Genomic DNA, 18933 nt, shown 5'->3' with positions numbered 1-18933 from the left:
TTTACTCAAAAAAAAAATTAACATATAAATGTTACTACTTCATTTTTCGTTGTCCTTCGACACACTCAATCCCGACCCACTCAACCTGTGAAATAATAGAGCATATATAAATTTTATTACTATCTCATGAAGATAAAAATAATTTTCAAAAGACAATCAACTCAAATATATCAAATAATACAAGAAGAAAACAATGGAGAAACAATAAGAATAAAATAATGTTGACTCATAAACCATAGTTTTGCCTAAATTTTATATAAATGTTTTTGACACAACACTTTCTATTTACTTCAAATTTTAGGTTTCATTTAGTTTATACATAGTGCTACATAATTCATTGCTCAGAAGTCAGAAAGAATTCACCTCAAAATCAATCAAATCAACATTCGGTATTACCAAATTTTCATTCCAAGAGAAGCATCATGGCTATAGCCTATATACAAGCAAAGTGTTCTCCAATACATAGTAAGATATTGAGACAGTCTTCACTAACAAGCTTATTTTAGCTCTAATTGCTAGCTAAACCAGTTAAAATGACATTAAACTGTACTAAATAGCAAAGTATTGCTGTCACATGCTGCAGAGTGGGTCAATATATCAAAATAATTAAGTTAGCGAAACTATCATTTACAACTCCACTTGGAACACTCGGGGCCAAATTCAAATCCCCTTGCCATTGCTTTCTCACTTTGCTTCGGCAATCCTTGTGCGTATTGAATCAGCATTTGATACCTTGCTAACACTGCAAAGAAAACACAAATTATCACGTCAAGCTCCTAAAAAGTAGAAGACAACTATATAGAGGCAGATTCAAGATTTGAACTTCTTAGCAAGAATCTAAGCTTACCACAAGAGAAGATCCCCACTAGATGACAGCTTTTCATGGATCCATTCAGGAGCTATTTCTTGCAATAACCGTAGTAGCTCTTCAAATTCTCCTGCAAAGAAAGAAGAAAAATGTTTCAAGTCAGAATCAGTTTCAGTTTGTCGAAGCACTCAAAGTATTCAAATAATTATCAACCAGGCTTACTTTTATCAGCAATAGCTAGATGGCTAGAAATCACTTTGTGTGTAAGCTCTTCTTTAGTGATCACAGATCGATTTATTGAGTGAAATAGGAAGTAAATCATGTCAAAAAACTTAGGCAAGATCGAAATCATTTTCTTGCGCCATTTTGCTTGGGATATGGCTGGATCTAGCTCCTCTAGTGCCTCCAGCTCTTTTGCTCTTATCTGCAGATCCAAGAAAAATTAGCCACCAACTTCAAATACTAGACTAAGAAATATAGATATCCTAATTCCTCTCAGCCTAAAGGATCAACTTTTATGTTGTCATGGAAGAAAGTTTGTTGCATCTTACCGACTGCAGAAGATTCTCTGGAAGAATGTCAAGGATTTCATCATCTGTTGATAATTCTCTGCTCCGGCTGGTTTCTTCTGTGACTTTTGAACTCTTTACAGGAGTATTGAAGGTCAATGACCTACTAGGAGGGGGGCGCCTCACTAGCTTTCTTGGTGATTCAGTTGACTCGCCATCTGGAGTCATATAGCATCTCTTGGAAGGTTGGAGCAAAGGTGTAGAACTCATCAATTTTGCTGGAGTAGATGCAAGTTTTGCTGGAGTACTCTCAGCACTTAACAAACATGAACCATCTTCACTTTTCGTGTTTTTTAATGGAGTTGCTGGTAGAGGAGATTGTTGTAAAGTAGCAGAATGAACCCCTTGAGTTGAGAATCTTGTGGTCCTAGTTTGTGTCAAAAGCAATTTAGAGGTGTTGGTGGGACAATTGGTAATCTGGGGTTCTGAAACTGGAGGAATTGAAGTTTGAGAAACTGTTGTTTGTTGCTTTACGTTCCCTACTACGCCAATAGACGCTCGATGAGAAAAGGATCTCCTGAAAGATTGAGACAGATGAGATACAGCTACTGGCGGCTTCTGCATTGAGTCAATCGGTGTCTCCTCCTTTAACTGTGCACCAGCAGGACTTGATGTATTCGTCAAGAGCTCTTGCTTAGACACACCAAACGCCCCTGGTAGTTCTTCCTCAGGAATGTCATCTCCCTGAAATTCAAAAATAGCATTTGTCATCACCAGTTTTTCAAGAAACTAAAAGGCAATATCTGAAAATAACTATTCTTTTCACCTTCTGCCAGAGTTCGGGGAGCAAATGAGGCAGAAAAGGGATATCCCTACACTAAACTATTTTCAATCAACATCAGATTTAAGTCTATAAATACTAAATTACGTCTCGCAAAGCTAGCTTAACATCTCAAACTACACTGACAAGTGCAAGACAACATAGATTTAAGTCGATAAATCCTAAATACACCAAACGTCTCACTTGGTCCTAACAAATTCTACATATCATTGCAAAGTAACTCTCCATCATCAACATTTGCACAAGTAAAGTATGTCTAGCAGAGCTAACTTAACATCCCAAACTAGCTAATGATTTCAATCAACATAGATTTAAGTCTATAAATTCTAAGTATCATTACAAAGTAATGAATCGAATTGTCAAAACTTGCACAAGGTAAAATCTCTCTTTTACCTCAGGGTGGGATTTAAAGAAATCCAAAATCCGACTGCTGAAGACTGTCCTCAGTTGTTCAGTGCCACTAGAGGATTTCAGCTTCTTCTGTCCTTCAACTCCATTAACATTCAACGTTATATGAAGATCAGGCTTCATACAGGTTGTCCTTTCATCAAACACAAGCATCTTCTTTATCTCAATAGCCTCAGGTAAAAGAAACTTCACCTGTGCTAAATGATTGTAAGTAAACCTCCTGCACAATCAACAGAGAAATCACACAACTCATCAATATAATCCACAGAGAAAACATCTGTAAATGCATACACAAATGTTCATCATTTGCATACCTATCTGTTAGACACTCCACTTTTGCACTAATATTTGTAAATGTTGTTGAAGAACCCTTCAACTGCAGCAATCGAATCGAACTCACCAAGCCACCAAAGAATTCCTCCAACAATTTGTACCTACACAATAACACTAATTTTAGTTCCAGAAAAAACAAAACAAAAAACATTCCGAATTTGTTTTTTCTTTCGTTCATTTCTCCATATTTTGAAATTAGGAATTCAAAAAAGAATATTTCAAGTTTTAGTAAACGGATTTTTTTGAATCCGTTGTTCATTTTGCTTATAAAATTCTAGATCTATCTCCTTTCCAATAACAAATAGATCCACATTATGTAAAATCCAAAAAAAAAAACTTACTTCTGTGGTAGCTTTACTGGATTTACAGGCTTCTTCGGTTTAGCAGCTGAAGCTTCTTCCATCTGTGTTTTCACATAGCTCAATGATGTATCAGTCTGGGTATTCAATCGGGTCGGGTCCGGTTTCCGGAGCTTCTGTGCGGCCTGTCTGATATCTTTCAATGAAAACGCAGCATTCCGATTCCGAGTCCGGCGAGGAGGAACGATTGTCTTCTCAGGGGTTTTGGAGCTCCATGGATCTAGAGATGGAGCTCCGGATGCATCCGGGTCGGATCCAATCTGAAGTTTCTTCTTCGATTTAAATGTATTCAACAGTGTAGAAGAAGCAGCATCTGTAGACTCCATTGATAACAAAAAATTAACAAAAACACGAACTGATGAGAAGTTGCAGAGAGCAATGGAGGGTGAAAGTGAAGAGACGAGGTGGGTGTAGGGATGTGGGGGTGGTGGGGTACTCTTTATATAGTAGCATTTTTCTGGCGGGAAAGCTGAGGTGGAGGCTTACGTGTCAGTTCTGCCAGGTCAGAATTGGCGCCAATTGCCGGGAAAACTGATGTGGAGGCTGATGTGTCTACATTGCCACGTAGGATTTGGCGCGAATTTTTTGTTAAAGGGGGGAGAAAGGCCCATGGGCTTTGTGAAGTTTTGGATTGTTGTAATTTTTTATTTAAATTTGGTGTGTTACCGTTATAATTATGTTTTATAATAATTAGTTCTCTTAAGAAATTAATTAAATATTATGGAATTGGTAATAAAATAATGAGATAACGGTCACTAATACATATGAAAGTATCACATTTTGTGATTTTCATATTTAAATAATTAAGATATTTTGTATTTTTTTAAAGTATACTATTAGAAGTTAAAATTAGATAAAGTGTTTGAATAAAATTATCAAAAGATGTGCGATAATTTAATTTGTCCATGAAATTTCACTCACATGACATTAGGTTCATTAATCTTTAGGTATGTTTTGATAAATAATTAATGATTGTTTTCGTAGAAAACACAAATATTTTAAGTCTTAAGTTAATATATTGACATTTTCCTCAAGTTAATTACTAACAAATATTTCTAGTCTTTTTGATTTATGTCTCAGTTTTTTAAGTGTGCATCGGATTAAAAGAAAAGGTGAACGTTGTTCTTAGATAGGCTATTTGTTTACTTATTCACTTTTATCTTTTATTTTTTATCACGTCAAAAATATTTACAATTGAAATTGGAAATTCGATCTAAATGTAGCTTTGTGAAGGCCAAACATTAGATTATTTTAGCTTGAAGTTTAATATGACTTCTCAAAATCATAATTAAATATTTTGAGTCATATTATTGAGATCAAAATAAATTTTTATTTGTAATTGAAAAACCAAGATTTTATATCAATATTTATAAATCAAATTAGTAACCTAAAAAATAAAAACAAAAATTTACCTTCTTTATTAAATTTTATACCAATACTAATTTTAAAAAATATGTGGCGCTACCACAAATTAACATTTCTTTTTAAATTTATTTAATTTCAAAACTAGTCTTCCCCTTTCATGAAACGTTGTGACTATTATGAAAAGTAGTGATTTTTACGAAGGATTGGGACATTAATGAAGAGTTGCGACTTTTATGAAGGGTTGCGACTTTATTGAGAAGCTATCACTTTTACGAAAAGTTGTGATTTTTATGAAGAGTTGCGACTTTTATGAAAGTTGAGTATCCTTCCAAAGGATTGTAACTTTTTCAAAGAGTTGTGACATTTCCGATAAAGCACAATAAACATTATTGACACTACTCTTTATTGTTTATAAATAGAGAAATTTCCTTTCATTTTAAAATAACAAAGAATCTGAACTTCTTCTTCTTTGGCACAAATAAGTATCCATGTATTTTGCTTCTATTTAGTGGCTTATTGTACCATTGTATTTGTGTCAATACACTGGTGAATATAATTGTTCTATACTGAAAGAATCTATTCCTTTAAACTTTGAGTATTAAAGTGAAATAATTTTTTTATGGGGGCACCATGTATTCGGTGGACTCAAATTTTTTTTGTTTCATTCTATTGTTACACAGATCATGATATATTTTTTTACAATCATTAGTTTATGTTTATGTTATTAATATAACACTTTTGAAGGAACGTTTTGCCTTAAGATAAAATGTTATTGACAATGTAGAGTATGTATCCAAAGTGAATAATCATATGTAAGCTTAATAAAAGAGTTCAACCCCGTACGAAACACAAATACTTTATCTAATATATCTATAATTTTACAAATAAAATCTGAACATGTTAGAATGTACCTAGATCTTCTTTATCGAGACAAAGAAGTCGGAGCAACTTACAAAAATAACTATATTTATAGGGTTAATGAATATCAATAGCTATAAGTATGTTATTTACAATAAATGACTATGATTTATATCACTTTTTAGCTGTATTTTTGTATAGTTTTTTATTTATATATTAATACATCTTTAAGCACAACAAACTAAAAAAAAAGAATTGATTTTAAATATAACGCACTATCCTTACATTACGTCCATACAATGAGCAACTTCTCACAACTAACTTTATAGCTAAAGATTAGAGCAACTTACAAAAATAACTATATTTATAGGGTTATTTAATACCAATAGCTATAAGTATGTTATTTACAATAAATGACTGATTTATATCACTTTTTAGCTATATTTTTGTATAGTTTTTTATTTTTTATTCATACATTAATACATTTTTAAGCACAACAAAAAAAAAAGGAATTGGTTCAAAATATAACCCACTATCATTACATTACATCTATACAATGAGCAACTTTTCATAATTAACTTTATAACTAAAAATTAGAGCAACTTACAAAAATAACTATATTTATAGAGTTAATGAATATCAATAGCTATAAGTATGTTATTTATAACAAATGACTATGATTTATATCACTTTTTAGCTGTATTTTTGTATAGTTTTTAATTTTTTTTATACATTAATGCATAAACTAAAAAAAGAAATTGATTCTAAATATAACCCACTATCCTTACATTACGTCCATACAATGAACAACTTCCCATAATTAACTTTATAACTAAAAATTACTTATTTTAAGACATATCAAATCATAATCTTTATCTGTTTAACAAAAATTGTGATACATCATACTCAATTTTCTTGTAGTCTTCATATTTCTTATTTTGTCGCCGTAAAGATATTTATACATATTTTTTTGATAATTCAAGTTATTGTTGTAAGCAAGTTGTTGAATTTGTGAATGAAAGTTAAGCATTTCTATTTTGAATAGATGAACTACATGACAATAGATACACTAGTTGTTAAACAAAAAATGAATACATCGATATAGAATGCAATGAATACATTGTTGATAAACACAAAAATGAATACGTTGGATACAACTATATTTATAATCCCGTATTAACTTTTTATCTTGGATATATTACTTATATATCTAGATATAATTGTCTTCGTAAATCAACATTTTAACTTGTGCTTATATAACTACAAGTATCTACGTATATAAAAATGAATACATTTCAACATTGTTGTTAAAGCAAAAATATGGATACAGTATACAAACAAGCAAAAAAAAATACAATTTGTGAATATCAAACTGTATAAGTATGAATACATTAGACAACGAGCAAAAAAATAATAATTTGTAGGTATCAAACTGTATAAGTACGAGATAAATATTTAATTAAAAAGTATTTGATGGATACAAAATCACAAATATCGCTCTTGCAGTGATGTAAAGTATCTTGAATTTGAATGAATTTGTTTTGGGGGGACATAAAAAATATGTGATGTATGAACATTGTTGAAAGAAAAAAATTTGATAATGATAAACATGGAAAAAGATCATATTTTCTACCATAATTATTTATGATAATTACTTTCCTATTTAATATTTATTTATTATATTAAATATAAAAATAATTATTTGCTTAGAATCAACTTTACTATTTATAGTCTAGTTATATCCATAAATATGAAAAAAATAAAATACAGCTATTATTTTTGAATATATATGAATGTTTGCCATATTTTCTGTTTCAAGTAAATTTTCATTCATAGATTATAAATCTCAGTAGAACTATTCAAATTTTAGTTTTTTGATACCGGAAAAAATTTATCCACTCCCTTCTTCTTGGACACGTGGAGGCATTCTCCTTCTCTGATAGCCAAAACAAATTGCCCTTTCTACTGTTCTACAGAGAGTGCCCACACATAAATACAAATGATTGCACAAAAAAATTTCTCATATTTGAAGTGAAATCTTTAGCAATTTCATAAATGTGGCAACAACAATTAAAAAATGAGTTACTCTATCAACAAGTCATTGAAGGAAATGCTGAATATATCAAAGCTCTTTACAATAATGGTGCTGATGTTGAGGTATATAAATTTGCACCCATGTATCCAATTTTATTGAAAATTCTAGCTTTTTGTTGATACCCTTTTTGGAGAATGTGAAAAAGATTCAATTTTTGGGGGATTCCATGAGTTTGTCATTAGTTCAAGTCTTGGTGTGTGTTGGGCATGAAGGAAAATTTACTTGTTTTCTTGTGTTTGGTGGGTAAGCATAAACTATTATTCTAATTTTGTTTATAATGTAGGAGGGGAGAACACAAAGATGAGTTACTGTATCAACACCCTTTTGGGTAAATTTTAAAAAGATTCCATCTTTTTGGAGATATGACAAGTAATTTTGTCAATGGTGAAAATGTATTTTTAGTATAGTAGATAAAGTAAAAGTGAACAGAGGGAGTATTTTTCAACACCCTTTCTGTAAATACAAAAAAAGATTCAATTTTTAGAAGATGCCATGAGTTTGTCACTGGTGCAAGTTTTGTGGTGTGTTGGACATGTAGGAAAATGTTTACTACTTATTTCTTGTGTTCGGTAAGATATGCATAAACTATTACAATTGCATATAATGTAGACAAATACTATGGAAGGTGGGGCTGGGGATGAGGCCTATGGGGGTGGGGTGTAGATGAGGAGCGTTGGTGGGTGGAAAGAACACAAAGACGGGTTACTGTATCAACACCCTTTTGGGTAAATTTGAAAAAGATTCCTGTTCTTTTGGAGCTATCAAAAGTAATTTTTTCAATGGTGAAAATGTAGCGGATAAGTAGAAGTGAACGGAGGGAGTATTTTTCAACGCCCTTTCTGTAAATACAAAAAGATCCAATTTTAAAAAGATGCCATGAGTAATTTTTATTCCTGGTGCAAGTCTTGAGGTATCCAAATTCACCCATGCACCGAAAAAATCCACTCCATAGCAACATTCTTTTGGCAAACATAAAAAGAGATTCAATTACTAGGAGATGCTTGCAATAAGTAGTTTTTTACTTGTTAAAAAAGGTAGCAATCTTTTGGCTGGCTTAAGTCTGGAGGTATACAAGTTCACCAATGCACGAATTTTCTTGAAACATTTTACTCTATATCAACATTCAACACCCTTTCGGTGAATATACAAAAGATTTAGCTTTTAGGAGATGATAAAAGTAATCCTTCTACTGGTAAAACTCTGTAGACTCTGTAGGTATACACTCATGCACCCGATTTACTCGAAGGATATAACTCCGTAGCAATACCCTTTTGGCAAATATGCAAAAAAATTCAACTTTTAGAAGGTGTGATAATTAATCCTTTTACTGGTGCGAGATGTATTATACAAGTTCTGTGCACCAATTTACTTGAAAAATTTAGCTCTACATAAATTCTCATTTTGGTGAATATAAAAGAGATTCGGTTTTGTAGGAGTGTATATGAGTATTTTGTATATATGCTTAATGTAATTTTATGTCCCCGTTGAATTAGTGGATCGACGATGAAGGAAAGACACCATTGATTGTAGCGTGCATGAAGCCGAATGGCTTGAATGTTGCAAAAACTTTGCTTGAGCTCGGTGCTAATGTCAATGCTTACCGGCCAGGTATGCCTCTCTCTGCCAATTGTGATCTTATAATTTTAAACTCGTCAGTAGAGGCTGTTCCAGAATTTTAAGTCAGTAGGTTTGAAGGATCACGACCCTCACTGTTTTGTTGTAATAGGTGCTAGTAATCTGCTTCGATTACAATGATAATCGTTATTCCAAGTCCTTACTTTTTTCAGGATATTATGCTGGGACTGTGCTACATCATGCAGCTAAGAGAGGTCTGGATGATACTGTGCAATTGCTTCTTTCCTATGGAGGTGCATATTCAAAGTTTTGCAAAGTGATTATGGTTTATCCTTTTGCTCTTTAGATGGATCCAGACTGCATTCCTGGATAATCTAGTACTCTCTCCGTCCCAATTTATATGACAGTCTTTTCCTTTATAGTCCGTCCCAAAAAGATGACACCTTTCTATATATTTGGTCCAATTTAACTTTAAGATTCTCATTTTAACCCTAATGAGATGATTTATAGTCACACCAAATATCGATCACTTATTTTAGACCATAAGTTTCAATTTTCTTTCTTAAACTCTAAACTGGTCGAACCCCACCACATAAGTTCACCATCACATAAATTGGGACGGAGGGAGTATCATTTTTGCATAGTTTTCAGCTGCTTAATGCATGTATGTAGCTAATCTACTATGAAATCTCATTTCCTAGCAAATCCATTGATCAAGAATGATGCTCGCCAAACTCCACTTGAAATAGCTCAAGCAAAGGGTTTTACCGATGTCGTCCGTACTATCGAGGTGTACTTGATATTAGTTTCAAACTTTAATTACATTAACATTGAATGCATATGATTATTTGTATTTTCCTACCTTTTTCTTGTCTTGGATTGTATGTTTGCAAATTCATTTATCCTTGTTTTGCTTTCACTTTCAGAAACAAATCTGCATTTTCTCGGGCTGGATGAGGGAGTTCTATGGCCCAAGATTTCTTGAAGCTTTAGCTCCTCAATTATTATCTAGGAAGATGTCAGTATGATTCTAACTTGGCTTTTCTTATAAGTGCCCCTTGTTTGTGCTTTGAATTCTGATCTACTTTATAATGCTGCAAATTTCAAAAAATTAATTCTGCCAAACATTGTTGAAATAAGCATATGTAAGCAGTCTCATTCAACCTGTTTGGGACTGAGGTTGTGTTTTTGTGCGGAAATGTTTTCGAATTGTCTCATATTTGGTTGCCAAATTTGTTTGAGATTCTTTCTCAAGGAAAACAAGTTCTTAAAATGAGGAAAATGACTTACCTAGTGGAAATAGGGAAAACAAGTTCCATAGTGACATCCAACACTAATTGTCTAATACAACACACTCCTTCACACTCCTCACCCACACCTCTATCCCCCACGTCAACCCCATAGTGTTTGCCAAAATTATGTACAAATGGTTTTGAGATTACATTTTCTGCATATTTACCAAACACTAGAAATAAGTAAGAAAAATACTTATTTTCTAGAGAATATTTTTCGTGAAAAATATTTCCCTATATATCAAACACACCCTAAGCATAGTTGTTGTGTTGTAAGATGTCTTGCGTACTTGCTGACGACTGATTAAAATTGCAGTTGGGTTGTAGTCATGCCTTGTGGTATAGCTGATCCTGTGAGGCATCTTAAATTACAACTGGTGATTTACTCATCGCTACAGGTAAATAAACTCTTTATTGACCAACAATTGTTCTTTCTTTCACAAACTCTTCTGGCAATGTTGTGAGGTACCTCTCTTTTAGCTTGTACCATCTTTAGAGAATTCTGAAGATGACGTATATCAAGCGAAGATTTCTGTGGATGGTTAACGAGTAATGTTCAAAACTCGAGGAGTAGGGTAGTTCTTGCTATGAAAAATTGAAGACCTAAATGTAGGTACATTGTATGGTTGTGAAGTTTGAGAAGAATCCTTATATATGCCAGCATGCCACTTTTACATGAAGACTGTAAACCTGTGTTTCATGTCCAAGTGGTATTTAACTCAGCATTTTTTTTTCGGGCAAAAATTAAAAAACTTGGGACTTAAAACATAAACTGAATCATAACTAATTAGAAAACAACAATTTTACTGAGATATATAACATCTTTTTCCGATTAAGTAATAATTTAATTGATTTGTTGGAAAGTGGAAATCAAAGAGTAGAAAATTAAGCAGAAGTGTGAGTATGAGCCTTTTGCTGTTAGGTAAGCAAAGAAATAAACATTTTCATGTACTTGGCGTTCATATTGAGTGGGAAGCAACAGTATTCTCCATCTTCAGTATGTCTTGTGGTAGATTATTTAACTTATTTGGCAGAAAGTCCACAAAGGTGTACTCTTCTATTTTAATTTTTTTTATTTCAGAGGTTGTTTTGTAACATTGCTAAGTCTTTCCATATCCCATATTTCTTAAACTTCGTTCCCAGTCAAACTACATTACATAAATTGGGAAGGAGGGAGTACTTTTTGTTCCTTCGATAAAATTGGCAGATTTACTGACATGATGTTTTGTTGAACAGGACGCCCAACCTCGTAAAGTAATTGTCTTATGGAGGGCTATTGTTGAGGAGATAAGGAGGAAACAATCAGATCCTATGCTGACAATTTTTGACAGGATCAAAAGTAATATTCTTTTCCTGAAATTATTTTCTGTAGTTGAATTTATTCTTATCCACAATTATCAATGAGCAGTTAATTTACATGCCTCAAGAGAAATTCCTCTACAATGCTAAAGCTTTAATGTACAAAATAAATTGCAGTAAAAAATAGAGCTAACATATTTTATTTTAGAGGAACAATTGATATGTAGATGCTTATGCAACTTCATGTTCAGGAGTACATAAAGATGCGTGCTATTTAGTCAAATGTGTAGGTTTTAGAATTTCGTCTCAAAACAGAAATTCTGAATTGCACTTGTCTTACTTGCTAAGTTACTCAGAGTCGAGTGCAGTGTCCAATACATGTGTGGATGTAGAGGTCGGATCCTTCATGGTCTAATTTTAAGATTCGGGGTGCAGATTCAGGTATGGATACGGATACGGGTGCGGGGATTCGGCTAAAAATAATTTAAATATCCAAAAATAAAGTTATATATGTAAATTATGAGAGTGGAAATCTTACAAGGTATTCTGGAGAGTAAGTATTTATCAAAAGGAGAATTTCAGATGAGATAAAAGGAAAAGGAAAAGAGCTATTCCATTTTCTTTAATTCATCTTAGCTTTTGTTTGATTACAGCAATCACAGGTATGTCCCGAATTTCTTCGTCAGTTTTGTCAAATTCGGTATGGATACAGTAACAAAAGTGAAGAATCTGAGCAATTTAGATTCCTTGATTAACTAATAGCTGTGCTTTGTGCTTTGGTAGCTATGCAGATTTACTTAATGTTAGAATGTGGAGTGTGATAGTTGTTCTCCACGAAGTAAAAAACTTCAGTCTGACCAACAAGTGGACTTAAATACTTAAAAGTTATTTCACCGAAAGCTTCTTATTTAATGTTATTTCAGGTAAAGGCCTCTTTTCAGAATAAGACTTTATAATAGTTTTATGATTTTGCTTTTTTCATATCAGATACTCGATATAAGATTACATCAGTGAACGATTCTGAGAAACAACAGCTTGTATTGCTGCGCAAAGCATGTATTGCTGCAATTGAGGTAATTACCAACTCTGACTGAATCATACTTTTTTATCAATTCTGTTTGGTTGCTGCAGTAAGTCATGTTTGAAATATGTGCATTATGCATCATTGCCTTATTTTCACTTGGATAAGAAAGGTAGACCAGTTAAAATTATATTGTGGGCTAGAGACGGTATATCGTATTCTTGTATCATGCACTTGATGCTTTCGAAGCTGAATGGAACACTATCAGCTAAATATCTAACATGGAACTGTGCGTAATATCAGCTGAATCTGTTTAAATGTAGTAATAGTCTCTTGTATGGTTTCTTTTCCTGAGGTGCTATGCTTGTTCTTTTGTAGTCGTAGTATTATTCTTGTAGTTGCTTGTTCTTTGATCTCTGTTACTATGTGTTGTTTCTTGTACTTTGATTATATAATGTTATTATGTAGTTATAAAAATATGGTGTAGTTATTGTTCCTTTTTTTTTCTTCATAATATTTTGTCATGCTATCTTTAGTATTTTTTCGTGGCTTCCTTACTTCTGTTATTTCTTTTCCCTTTGATATACTTGTCCTTGAGGGAGGGTCTAATGAAAACAACCTCCCTACCTCGCAAGGTAGGGCTAACTCCACTTGTGGGATTATACTGGGTATGTTGTTGTTGTTGCTATGCATGTTCTTTCGATATATTTTTTATTTTGGGGAAAAGGTCCAAATTCATTTTTATGCTTTGGAGCCATCCATATCCTTGTTGTTAACAAATCATCTCATATTTTCTTTGAACTATATACGAGGCGATCCGCTAACGACAAGGGTATCAATGATCCCAAAGTATAATGGAGGCTTAAACTAAGATACGTCATATAATAGTGGGGAACTTTTGATCTTTCTCACTTTTCTTTTAATGATGTGCTAAGAGGATAAAGTAGAAGCAACCTCCCGGGCCTTATCATATGTTAGTATTTCAGGTCCTGCCTTTTCGCTTACCACAAATTATCCAAACTGAAACTGCTGCACAAGCAATGGAATTAGCAATTGGAATCAACGCTGCCATTGATTCTGCTAAAGTAAATAAGATTCTACATTATCATGGACAAAGCTCTGGAGTGAAAAATAAAAATGACTGGTGTAGTAACACCAATGATTCTGCTCACAGTGGATGGGGTTCACTTGTCAGATCCGTGCCTAGATCTGAAATAACTAACCATGATTGGACGGATGACCGAACTAAGGTCCAACAATATGGATGGGGAAATACTGCAGATGTATCCAGTCAACGACAACAACGATCACTTGCTAAATCCACACCCTCTGAACTAAGCTGCAACGGATGGATCAATGAGCTTGATATAGAGGAGTACAATGGATGGGGCGTGCCCGAGCCTCGGCAGGGACGTAGAGATGCCTCAGCTGAAGTTCATTATCAAGGATGGGAAAACACATCAAAGGACAAAACAGCATCCTCGGATGTAAGTAGCTGGAAAGCGATGGACAAGACGGACAATGCACCTGAATTTAGGCCTATTGTCTATCCAGGTGAAAACGCTGAAACTCAAGAGGGTAAGAATCCTGCTTTTGATTTTGCGGTCCCTTCAGCTCCACCAGTTCCAAAAGAAGTTAAAGACGTTCATTATCCTGTCATAGATCTTAGCCCATTGCCCTTGTCGAATCCTCCTGTGGAACAAAAAACAGCTTCTGTTACGACTCAAAAGGAAAAAGAACATAAGCCTGCATTGTGTATAATATGTTGGGAAGCTTCAGTTGAAGGAGCATGTGTACCTTGTGGTCACATGGTTGGCTGCATGCAGTGTTTGAACCAGATCATCAAATCCAAGAAAGGGGTGTGTCCCGTTTGTCGAGTAAAAATCGACCAGGTTATAAAGCTCTACTCTGTTTGAGAGGTAAATCTAGTATCTACTGTTCACATTCCTTATTTATCATGTCATTCTCCCAGAAAATCTAGCCTAGGTATCATAATAAACTACATTTGTGGTCAACGTGATCTTATCTAATGTCACTTCAATTTCATTCTTATGGTCCGCTGTAATTACTTTATTTTACCTTGTAATACTTACACTAGAGCGTTCTTCTCCATAGTTACAGTTTTCGTCGACTCACTCACTAGCTAGTTTCTATAATTACAGTTTCATGTGGCTCGCTCTAATCAGGTGTACTATTAGTTAGTTCATGCATAATTTAGGTTAAACATGTACCTGCTCAAGGTAAAGATACATCAACAGCAACGTACTCAGTATAATCCCCACTATGGGGTTACGCAGACCCTACATTGTAGGGTAGAAAGGTTATTTTCGATAGACTCTTGTCTCAAGTTAAGGATCCATGGTAAACCCAGGGTTATAGAAAACTTCTCTTTACTTCCTCTCACTATTCTAACACTTGTGACTTGTGAGTACTTCTTTGTGCATATCTTTCTATTGTGGCATTTACATATTTGATGGTATTTGTTGGTTATGATGAATGCACTTTCAAGGGACAAATAATTCTTAAAGAACTCCTTTTATTATTATTTTGGTGGAAGATAGAACATGTATTACTCATTATCTTCATGTGTTTATGAGAGTGTATTCTTTTCAAGATACTTGCGCTTAATTATTTGCTGTACAATTAAGCAAAACCCTTGCTTGCCTAATCCACCTATCCACTCATCAGTCACGGTGTTCAAATGACTTGCATTGAGAGACACATATTGTATTGGAATTTAACACTTATATTTTTAGCGTAATACATATATTGGATCCTAAACTTGGATTCAAATTTTAACTTCAACCTCCAAGTTTCATAATGCATAGACACTTTAACTATCCAACTTTTAAATAAACAAACACACGAGTCCTACATGACAAACAATACATGTAGGACAAAAAATGACATGTATGACATGCGTGTCTATTTATACAAGTTTAAGTGTCTACTTGTGCACACTCAAAGTTGAAAGACATAAATGTAATTTGAAACCAAGTTAAAAGACATATTTATATATTATGCCTATATTTTTGGAGCAAGTTCTTTGACACGATTGATGCATCATGTATGAACCCTAAAAAAAAGATTCAAGTAAGAGAGGAACATAGAGTTAGGTTCTTGAAGAGAGAGAACAAGAAACATCCTACTATTACTACTCAAACAAAAAGTTCGATTTTGAAGGACAAAAATTAAAGACCGACCCCTTTCAAGGGCAAAAATTAAAAATCAGCCCATTTGAAGGGCAAACAGTGCAATTCAATGTCAATAGCTGTGAACTGGATTAAACAAAAGGAGTACCAGAACAGATATACACGAAACAAAGTGCCAAGATTGAGTTGAAAGAGCATTTCCCAGTCATGTTACATAATTCAAGTTTTACAATTAGCAAACTTACAGCAGAGAACTGACATATAAATGCTTGTTACCATTTGTGATATGGTATGGGGGTTTGCTAATCTTCATCATCACTGAGAATAATGACATCTCTAACTGTCGATGAAGACCCCTGTGCAAGATGTTTCTTGAGAACTGTACTGGAAGAAGTTGCAATATTTTCTCCAACATCAGTATTCTGTGGTACTTTTGGCAATAGAACTTTATCCTCATCATGAACGTTTTCTTTCAATTGTGATCGATGATTCAAATTCATTGTTGTTGAACTTGGAACAACTGAAGGTGCAAAGAAAACATCTACATTCCTGTACTGTTGAATATCTGATGCTTGTCTGGAGGTTGAACGGTGAGATGTACTCTCGGAGAGTTCCACATTAGGAATCACAGGCTTATGCTTCATTGTTTCCATACCTACTTCCTTGATAGCATCTTTAGAAACATCGGATACAGGCAATCCAAGTTTTTCTTCTGCCCTGTTATGAACTGCACTTGCTTTTCGATCCAAATCTTCAACCATGATGTTCAACTCATCTATTTCATACCGTATAAGCAAATACCTCTCGCTCCAAGCACAATCACATAGTTGTTTGGCATGAAGAAGACAAGTATATTTATGTGTAGAACATTTGCAGCCAATGGCAGAAAGGTATAGATCACAGAAGCAAGTAACACACTCCTGTTTGGTGGTGGCACAAAAGTCATCCTCCATCTTTCGTGATTCAAGAGAAGCAAACAGATATTTCCGTGTTCTCGCTTCGGTGGCAACCCGTGTCTATCCAACACAAAATAAAACAATATATCATATTCTAAATAATATAACTAGTCAGTAACGCTTGCATCTCTCACGTGTGTTTTAAACTCAAGAAATGACATTAGCCCTCTAAGGACCCTTAGCTTAGTTAACTTCCTCAATCAGAGTAGGGACCAACAGAAGCTAAGTCTCAACCTCCGGGTTAAGGATAGGGAGGGTAGAGTGTACACAACACAAACCTTACTCCTACCTCGTGGAGGTAGAGAGGCTGTTTCCAAAAGACCCTTGGTTCAAGTGAAACAAATCAAGTAGTTATGAAAAGGAAAAAGGACAGTAAAGAAAACATGTCAACTAATAAGAGAGCAGTACAGAGCATCCAGAAAAGGAACAGAAAGCCTGTCAAAAAGAGAGAATTACAAAAAGACCCTGTAACTTTTGCCTAGTCATATTTAAAGCATGAGTTATTGTTGAACGAGGTTTCAACGACTAGAGAGGGGAAACAGTTGTCGATGACGGCAAAATTAGAAATAGAGCACAACAAGGAAAGGAAGAAATGAAAATGTCAAATGAAACGAATAAGCAGCAAGCCTGTTAGAATTGCGAAGTTCAGGAATTTGGAATGGTTCCTTATTAAGATGTCATGAACAATAGAGGCTTACTTACCTTAAGTGCTTTTGTCAAATAACCATAGTTCCGACAGACTGTTCTCCATTTTGAATCATCAAAAGAACTGTTGTTGCGCAGTGCAAGTTCTCCTAAGGTCCTAATTGCTTCTGCAGCTGCTTCAAGCAACAGTTTATCATGGGAGATTGATGTCTTTCTGTCCAGCTCACGGTACAGTTCCACAGCGTTCTGACCATGTGGTAACCAGTCAAAGGGAGAGAAATTTACTGCTTCATAACAATTAAATCCACTATCAAACTCTGCATGGTATGCTCCAGGGAGTATGAGAACAAACTCCTTTGGATTTTGCACACAACGATAAACAGGTATACCCTCTGAAGTCAATATAGAAGGAGAGAATTGTGTGGCCTGCATTGAATATGAAGGTTGATCGATCAAATGGAAGGTAATAGACAAACTTTTCATCTTCAGCATGCAAAATATAACAAAATCAAGCCTATTATAGATCTATCTCTTCTTAATCGTAAAAGGAAATTTTAGACTATCCTGGTCAAACTTGAAGCATATGATCACCCACAAGAAATAATGTTTAAAGTCATAAGTCTCCAATAATTGTATTCTTCTTTCATACTCTATGATGATGGCAAAAAAATTTTCACTGAAAGAACAAAATTTCAAAGTTAAAGAGGACAAGAATACTGAATAAAGGATTTAAATTCATTGTTACAAGCAGCGAAAGACAGTTACCAATAGACTAACTCATCACTTCAACATACCCAGACAGTAAGATGTAACAACAGATAAGGATGGGTGTTATTAGACACACACACATTAAGCACTTAGCAAAGTATGGCCTTTCAGGTCGTATAACTCGTCACACCTCAAACTTCCCTAAGCAGTTCGTACTTCCTTTAGTGGGAAATTACAAGTGGAAAAATACAGTTGATGTGCATCTGATTCCATTTTAAGAAAAAGAAGGAACGCAAGGAAAATTAAATAAATCATGTCTCCAGAATGCATCAATTAGGGATAGTACTGGAAGAGGTTGAAGGTAACAGATGAAGAAAATCTTGAGTAATGGGTGAGAAGTTGGATAGGGCTTTGATCTAATCAAAGCTAGAAATCTCAATACTTCAATGAATTTCATTCTTGAAGGTTGAGAAAGTTACTTGAAACTTGCAACGATAATGAAAGGGGAATTGGACCTCGGTTAATGAAAAATTGGAAATACAATCTGTCTAATTGCAAACTCTGCACTTCCTCCTTTTAACATTACTATAGTTTTAGAAAAGAAAATTGCAAAAATGAATATATACATAAGCATAAGGTTAAAATCTCAAAATACTATGTTCACTTCAACTTCTTCCCGATAACTTCTGAATCACCAAAGACTACTAAC

At 34.1% G+C, this 18933-nt stretch overlaps 3 protein-coding genes across 8 annotated transcripts in view; 1 reads left to right on the top strand and 2 right to left on the bottom strand.

Moving 5' to 3' along the window:
* Positions 1 to 370: 370 nt before the first annotated feature.
* On the bottom strand, positions 371 to 3664 carry LOC107022029 (CDT1-like protein a, chloroplastic). Its single transcript, XM_015222737.2, has 7 exons — positions 3241 to 3664; positions 2881 to 3000; positions 2552 to 2786; positions 1360 to 2061; positions 1031 to 1232; positions 848 to 938; positions 371 to 742 (listed from the first exon to the last, which is right to left on the bottom strand). The coding sequence occupies exons 1-7, from the start codon at positions 3582 to 3584 to the stop codon at positions 685 to 687; spliced, it is 1752 nt and encodes a 583-aa protein (XP_015078223.1). The 5' UTR covers positions 3585 to 3664; the 3' UTR covers positions 371 to 684.
* Positions 3665 to 7316: 3652 nt separating this feature from the next.
* On the top strand, positions 7317 to 14898 carry LOC107022031 (putative E3 ubiquitin-protein ligase XBAT35). 3 transcript variants are annotated; one of them, XM_015222742.2, is made up of 10 exons: positions 7317 to 7638; positions 9070 to 9184; positions 9364 to 9444; positions 9853 to 9941; positions 10078 to 10169; positions 10760 to 10841; positions 11680 to 11782; positions 12730 to 12815; positions 13750 to 14341; positions 14426 to 14898. In XM_015222742.2, exons 1-10 carry the CDS (start codon positions 7537 to 7539, stop codon positions 14677 to 14679), a joined length of 1596 nt encoding a protein of 531 aa, XP_015078228.1. In that variant the 5' UTR covers positions 7317 to 7536; the 3' UTR covers positions 14680 to 14898. The 3 variants fall into 3 exon arrangements, with proteins under 3 accessions (XP_015078228.1, XP_015078227.1, XP_027773825.1); XM_015222741.2 differs by having other exon boundaries at positions 7318 to 7638; positions 13750 to 14898; XM_027918024.1 differs by lacking the exons at positions 7317 to 7638; positions 9853 to 9941 and having other exon boundaries at positions 9145 to 9184; positions 13750 to 14898.
* Positions 14899 to 16020: 1122 nt separating this feature from the next.
* LOC107022022 (putative lysine-specific demethylase JMJ16) overlaps positions 16021 to 18933 on the bottom strand; it is an 11284-nt gene continuing 8371 nt past the window's right edge. For 3 of the 4 annotated variants that reach the window (XM_015222727.2, XM_015222729.2, XM_015222730.2), the window contains 2 exons: positions 17574 to 17942; positions 16021 to 16931 (listed from right to left, as the gene is read on the bottom strand). In XM_015222727.2, the coding sequence (XP_015078213.1) occupies positions 16218 to 16931; positions 17574 to 17942 (1083 nt within the window). In that variant the 3' untranslated portion in view covers positions 16021 to 16217. The remainder of the gene's footprint in view (positions 16932 to 17573; positions 17943 to 18933) is intronic. The other variant, XM_027917822.1, reaches the window with a different exon arrangement.

Source organism: Solanum pennellii, chromosome 6, assembly GCF_001406875.1.
Source record: "Solanum pennellii chromosome 6, SPENNV200".
NCBI lineage: Eukaryota > Viridiplantae > Streptophyta > Magnoliopsida > Solanales > Solanaceae > Solanum > Solanum pennellii.
The sequence above is the reverse complement of the archived record's forward strand: the minus strand, read 5'-3'. Positions and strand labels throughout refer to the sequence as shown.